Below are 7351 nucleotides of genomic sequence, written 5' to 3' on the forward strand. Positions count from 1 at the left end.
AAGACTGCAGCCTTCCCAATATACATATGGAAAGCACTTTTTGCACTGTCTCCTTATCTTGAAGCACTGCTATCACCTTCGGTTAAATCATTTTCTCCTTCAACTGAAGAACCTTATTCAATCTATAGGGCATAATTTAATCAGCATGATTGGACTTAGCAGGGCCAGTCATCAGCAACACTCTAGGGTGAAGAACTCTGGCAGACGGCTCACTATGTTGATTTAGCAACATGACTGTATCTGGGGGTGGGGACAGGGGGAAAGAGTGTCTGCTTTCTTCACTGAATACAGAAGCATCACCCCAAGGCGATTACTCCTAGCTCACAGAATTTTCCAGTGTACAGTCAAGCGTTTTCTATGGTCTATGCAAACCAATCCCTTGACAACAAATTACCCAAACTACTACATTTAATATTTTATTTAATATATTATCCAACCACTTCTAGCACAGCCACTTCCATGGCAGAACATGGAATAGTCAGAGCAATGATTCTGGCACAGGAAATGGTCTCCAAAATCTCAAAAGATCAGACCTCCATCCTGTCAAGTCACCTATTAAGTTCAACACTCAAGATTATTAAACATACAGCCTCACCCTAATATTGTTAACAATGGATGGGCTAGAGAGATGCCACATCAATATGGGCACTGCTATGCCCTTGGGATACTATCTCTGTCTTCAAACAAAGAAGAAAGTAGCCATTACCCGTGCTTCCTGTCTCCCAAAAACTCCCTGGACAGGCGAAGGGCAAGTTGTGGATAAATTCCCCATAATCCGGTTCAGAAGTCATAGTGGGAAGCTAAGTATCTGACTTCTGATCACAGTGATTCAGAATCCTCTCAGCCTGAAGTGACTTTCCCAGAGCTTTGCTCACAGCAACTATCTCAGCACCTCTTGGCAGCATTCAATGGCACTTCAAATCTGCCATCAGCCTCTGCACTAGAGCATGTCTCTTTCACATACCAGCCATCTGCACTCATGCAGAATAGCTGCTCACACTAGCCCAGAAGTCCTCAGGATCTTCTACAGTTCTGCACCCAGGTAGGATGGAGGAGGCAGAGGTATTTGTCACCCATCCTGGCCAGGAGTTGTGAAGTCCATCAGGAACTCAGTCGTAGATGAAACACTTTCTACAAAGATCAGCAGATGGCAATCAGGCAAGGATCAAGACTCAGATAGTCGCTTCTGAATTTCAGCCACAAGGTTTTCCCGTTTAATGGCCACCTGAAACATAAGAGAACCCTCATGTGACAAACTAGAGAGCGATACTAACTCTTTAACCACTGTTTTTCCAGGTTCATTTTACTCTGCATCTACTCCCACTACTTATGCAACCAGTAGGAAGTAGTGTGGGCTTCAAGCTGACCTGGAGAACATATGCCCTGAAGACTAAACAGATTCAAACACCTGATCTATATCTATTTTGTTGACTAGTCTCGAAATACCCATTGAGATTTTATTTGTCCTTCTTCCGTCCACTCAGCCAATACTCACTGGCTACAATGATTATGTAGAGTGGGTCTTCCTCCATCTCTATCACTATTAACCCTGGAGATATTTCCTCAGCCAGAAGACACATATTTCTTAAAGAATATAAGAAAAGTAGAAACACTTGCTCCCTTCTATTTCTGCCTGTCCTCACTTACCTCCTCCCTGCTGGCCACTGAACGGAGCTTGATGACCCCTTCCTTCAGTTCTTGCTCACCAACAATGACCACCAGTGGAATGCCCATGTTCTCACAGTAGTGCAGTTGGGTTAGTAGTTTAGGGTTGTTCTTATACAGCAGCTCTGCCTGAAAAGGGTGAAGATAGAGTAGGGGGCTTAGAAGTGACCACACCACTCAAATCTCAGGAGCAAGCTTTTCCAAAGAAATAAGCAGCTAGCCCTCCTACCCGAAGAAGACACTCTAGTGAAGACCAGAAAGGTCTTGAGTGCACCTGAATTGCACACACACTAGGTGGCTTGGATATCAGCTCCACCATACCTTGATCCCAGCATCCCAAAGCTCTGCAATTAGCTTCAATCGTTCTTGGAGAAAGTTCTTCTGTGGTGAGGCCACAAACACTTGGGTCTCTGTGGTCCGTATCTTCTCACCAAAAGTCTGAAAAAAAGAGAGAAGAAAGTAAAACTAATAAAAAATTCCTTTGAACCAGGTAATTCCAAAAAACAAGACAAAAAGAATCATCAGGAACACAGTCCAAATGTACCTCTAGAAACAAAGTTTTTAGGCCTCCAGCCCCACTCCACCCCTACCTAGGACCTACCTTCATCTTTTGCTCCACAATGGAGAAGATTCGCTCTACCCCAATGCTGAGCCCTACGCACGGCACCTTGTGGCCCTTCGGGTCAAACATGCCCACCAGCCCATCATAGCGCCCACCAGCAGCCACACTGCCCACATTCAGGGGCTCCTCCTCAGCCTGAGCTGGGGTCGGTAGCAGCACTGCTTCATAGACCACTCCAGTATAGTAGTCCAGACCCCGAGCCAGACTTAGGTCAAAGGAGATCTGTGGAGACAAGGCTGTAGTAAGTCCCAGACAAGACTCAGGACCCTGAGAGCCACAGAGCTCAGCAGGAGGGCCACTGCTAACTCAGCTTACCTTCTCAGCAATTCCAAATAAAGTCACGTATTCAAATAGCAACTTTAGGTCCCCCAGGCCCTCTAGGGCCTGCTTGTTCTGGGATAGTCTGGGATCCTGGAACATCTGTTCTACCAAGGACACCCCACCTGAAGAGATATGTGAAGAGAGATAAGGTCTGTGCTATTCACCAAGATGTGTTTCATCCAAATTTATCCCTAATGTGCTCTAGCTAGTCCTCCTCATTTTCTTAAAAAAAGATCCTGATCTCATACGACCAGACTTTCCTCTGCCTCTACCCTTGCCATTTAAAGACATAAAGTGGTTGCAATAAGCAAAGGGGGAATTAAATTCAGGCCAGGGTCTGGAGCTTAACAAATCTACAAAAAAGAAAGGAGCTGTTTCAGAGATAGAAGTTGTACACATATCATCCTTACTCTGGTTCTACCAGATAGCTCTGAAAAACCTGGTTCTTACCATGACATTGGACATAGTCCCCAATTCGATCAGCCACTTCAGGAGCCAGGCCTTTCTTTGCCACCATCTCATGTCTCACATCTTTCCAAGACATCTGCACAAACACCCAAACATTAGCCCTGCCCCAAGATCCTTCTTTCCCTAACCAGAAAAGGATATCTCACTTTCATTCATTATGTATGTCAGGAGTAGCTAACACTCAGCAAAGTAAGCAAAGTCAGAAGCAGCTTAGGAAATCCAGCCACAATCCCCACTGCACAGCAAAACTCAGGTCTTGCTTCAGAATGTCTCCTCACCTTCATCCCAGGAATAGCTCAATTCCAGCCACCATCTCCTTATTTTTCTCTAGGCGTATGGATTTGAGGGCAGGGCAGAAACTCTAATAGGGTCTACTGAAGCATGTCTTGTTACCTTGCCTAGTTTGTCTATCGAGGAGCAAATGGTATGGAACTTGCTTTCAGGAACACCACAGACAGCAAACATCCCATCCAAAATCCGCCGGTCATTGACCTGTGAACTCAATGGAAGTAACCCAAGTGTCTTGTCAGTGCCCTTTCCCTCAAAACAATGGCAGTCCCTACTCTTCCTGACTCATAAAGGGATAGAAAGGAAATTTCACAGGATGACTATATAGATATATATATGAAATGCAACAGCTGTACTAACAAAGTCTTAGAGCTGCAGGCTTAAAGGCTGGGGTCATCCATGTTTTGGGACAGCCTCAGGCCAAATCCAGACAACCCCCCTCAGTCTTCAGCCCTGGCCTCACCTTAATAAGAAAGTCCCCCAGCTGCAACCCACTTAGGATTTCACACATGATCTTCAAACACTCTGCATCAGGGATCATAGGGTCAAACTGACCAGCAATGTCGAAATCCTACAGCAAAGAAAAGAAGGGGAAAAAAAGTCTCCACTGAGCAGCCAGTTCTCAGGTTGTGACCCCCAGAACTATCAAACCATGCTGCCTCCATCAGGTGACTTACACACTGGCAGAACTCCCTGTAGCGGCCTTGGACTACGGTTGGGCTCTCCCGCCGCCACACCTTTCCAACATGGTAGCGTTTCATCTTCTTCACTTTATTCATGGCCAGATAACGAGCAAAAGGAACCTCACATAAACTGGTTAAGGAGGAAGGATACTGCATCCAAAGACTAGGCTCAGTGCACACACATTAGCGAGGATTGGGCCTCTATCGACTGGATCTCATCCACTAGGATGAGAACAAGGACCTTCGCTATCTTGTTTCCCACTATCGCCAAGGCCTAGCAGTGCTTGGCATTCAATATATACTGAATAGTGTCAAATGAAGGAATTTGACCTAGCAAAACTGCAGTTCGGTAGAAAGCCAGAGAAGTAGAGATAGAAGTGACCTAAGAACTTCAAGTCTGAGCCATTCCCTCCATTCAGACCAATTTTCAATTTTCTCAAAATAGTCAAGCCTCAGAACCTGGTTTTGCCTATAACTTCTACGCAATGTTTCTTTAAGTGTAGGGCAGTGACCACCTGCATCTTAATTACCCAGATGCCTGCTGAACCCAACTCCAGCTACAGATTTAAGAATATCTGGAGCAGGGGGCCAGGAATCTGTGTTTCTGCGAGCTTCCCCCAAGGGATTCTTATACAAATTAAAGCTAAATGACAGTGCTGCAGGCCAGGCTCTGCTGCTAGAATTGCCTTCTGGGAGAAACTGGAAGTACAGGCTGCTGCCAAGAGACCTAAAGGGTCCCAGAGTCACTCTTGTCTCTTTTGTCAGAGAAAGCCCTCTGAGTTTGGCAAGAAATAAGTCAGACTCCAGCACTCAGAAAGATACAGTAAGGTCATAGCGCAGGGACAATAGCTCTCCACCCTGATCCTGCAGATCATAGATGAGTCCAGAGTCCTCTCCATACTTCTCAGTGAGCACTTCCTGCAGGGGTCAAACAGAAAGCACCACTGTTTAAAGGAGGACTCCAGAACACAGGCTAGAAGCCCTTTGGGAAACTGAAGGCAGGTGAAGAAAAGGGGATCCAGCACTCTTTTTTCTCCTCTTACCTTTAGCTCAAATGCTGGGGTATCCAACCCTTTTGCTCCATGACGTTTAAAGCAGCTAACAACCAAATCAAGAATTTTCTCCCTCACAACCATCTGCTGGGGAGTAAGATCTCTGGTGCCCTAGAAACCAAAAGCAGCCATAGTGAAAACAAAGACAAAAAACAAGTCCACTTAAGACAAAGAGTCAAACTACATCTATAATCTAAGGTCTGGGACTCTGAACCCCACTGAGTACCTCAAGAACAGTGAAGATTTTTTTTTAATTAGTCTAAAAGAACATTAAAAGAGGTCAGGAAGAGAGAAGCAGAGCAGAGGGCAGTCCTCCAAGATACTCTAATGGGAGAGAGGAGGCAAAGGGCATTACCTTTGGGGTCTTGATAATAAAATTTGATTTCTCTTGATGGGGTTTCAGTTGGGACACTAACACTGCCTCTGCAACCTGGTAGAAGAAAGAATGTGAGATGCGGCCCCTCTCAAGACTGGCCAGATCTGCAAGCTACCCACATAGACCTTTGTCCCTGAGCAACAGGAAGCTTGAACACTATTTTGTCCATCACAATCTCAGCCTCCCCCCACCAAAACCCATGTTGTATCTGCAACATACATGTAATACACATGAGGCCAGATCTTTACTGTACAGGCTTCCTCACTGCATTTGGAGGTTTTTGTTGTTGTTGTTGTTGTTTGAGGAAGATTAGCCCTGAGCTAACATCTGCCTCCAATCTTCCTCTTTTTGCTGAGGAAGACTGGTCCTGAGCTAACATCCATGCCCATCTTCCTCTACTTTATACGTGGGACGCGTGCCACAGCATGGCTTGCCAAGCAGTCCATAGGTCCGCACCCGGGACTGAACCGGTGAACCCCAGGCCTCTGAAGTGGAATGTGCGAACTTAACCACTGTGCCACCAGGCCGGCCCGTTGGAGTTTTTAAATGTCTGAAAAAGTTTAAGCACCGGAGAAGAATGAAGGCACAAAACAACCCACCACTCCACACCAACCATCTAGGGGTAGGGATTAGTATGATCTTCTCCAGTTCTCAGTTCCTACTCAAAGAGCGAAACTAAAAATTTTTACTAAGGTAGCAATGGTCATTAAGTTTGCAGACAGGAAAAAAAGTAACTTGAACACAGAAGAGAACCAGCCCAAGGGCACAGAACATGTTTGTGGAATGAACAGGAATGGATTTCCTGATTGAACTGAAAAACCACACTGGTACAATGCTGTGACTGATAATTAATAACAAAAGATCTGAGCCCTGTCGTTCCTGATAGCACAAAGCATCTGCTAGGACGAAAATAAGGTCTTTCCCAAGGTACAGAATCAGTGATTTTGTATATTACCAGCAGGCTACATGCCCTTCCAGAAATATAGAGGGTGTGATAGTTTCATACTTTGGCGGATTCTCTCCTTCAAAGGATAGCAATTCACGTCCACAATCCCTCCTCTGCAATTCCAAAATCTAAAAATCTCTGAAAACCAAAAGTGGTGGTTTTCTCGTTTTGTTTCTTTCTTTTTTTTTAAGATTCATTTTGAGACAGTCTAATGTGAACTCAGTCTACTTATGATCTTAATCATCTCACTTAGTGGGAATATTCATATATTTTGCTTGAGAAATTTTAGTGTACTTGACCCCAACAGGTTCAGACAGGAGATTGTCGACATATATTAAAATGCTCCCCTACTATACATCCGTAGGTAAGTCATTTAACCATTTAGCCTCCGTTTCCTCAATTGTAAAATGGAAATAATAATCTCAACCTTTCAAGAATGCTATGAGGGTTAAATGACAAAGCATTTCAAACACTTAGCTCAGTGCCGGTAGGTACACGATGAGCACTCAATAAAAACTGATTGTAATACTACTGGAGTACAGGTCGCGAGTCCATGCTTTTAGACCTGGAGATCCTGCTCCGACAGACCGGAGCTATCTCAGTCTGGCTCACCTGGCTATGAGAATGGACCGCCCCGATGCACACAGCACCTGGCGGCCGCAGGAGCTTCCCAAGCAGCGAAGCCCAGGCTCTCCCATGCAGGAGTCCGAGCTGGGGCATCGTGCGGCAGGAGGCCGGCCTTCTGGGACAGAAGCCAAAGCACCCGGGAACGAGGTAGGTCGCACCCCAGGAACGGTGCAGGGCGCTGTAGAGGCGAAGCCCTAGCTCCAAGCAAGAAGGGACCGGTTTTGCGCCTCCGAAAGCCCGCAGGTGTGCTCCAGCCTCCTTGGGCTCCGTTTCAGGCTTGGCACTTCCGGTAGGAGCCGGAAG

At 45.8% G+C, this 7351-nt stretch overlaps 1 protein-coding gene across 1 annotated transcript; it reads right to left on the minus strand.

Annotated features, from left to right (window-relative positions):
- Positions 1-403: 403 nt before the first annotated feature.
- On the minus strand, positions 404-7351 carry HARS2 (histidyl-tRNA synthetase 2, mitochondrial). Its single transcript, XM_008515582.2, has 13 exons — positions 7034-7351; positions 5455-5529; positions 5091-5210; positions 4870-4965; positions 4042-4167; positions 3828-3935; positions 3470-3568; positions 3059-3152; positions 2603-2730; positions 2267-2509; positions 1987-2103; positions 1648-1794; positions 404-1225 (listed from the first exon to the last, which is right to left on the minus strand). Exons 1-13 carry the CDS (start codon positions 7139-7141, stop codon positions 1166-1168), a joined length of 1521 nt encoding a protein of 506 aa, XP_008513804.1. The 5' UTR covers positions 7142-7351; the 3' UTR covers positions 404-1165.

This window comes from Equus przewalskii, chromosome 13 (genome assembly GCF_037783145.1).
Source record: "Equus przewalskii isolate Varuska chromosome 13, EquPr2, whole genome shotgun sequence".
NCBI classification, from domain to species: Eukaryota; Metazoa; Chordata; class Mammalia; order Perissodactyla; family Equidae; genus Equus; species Equus przewalskii.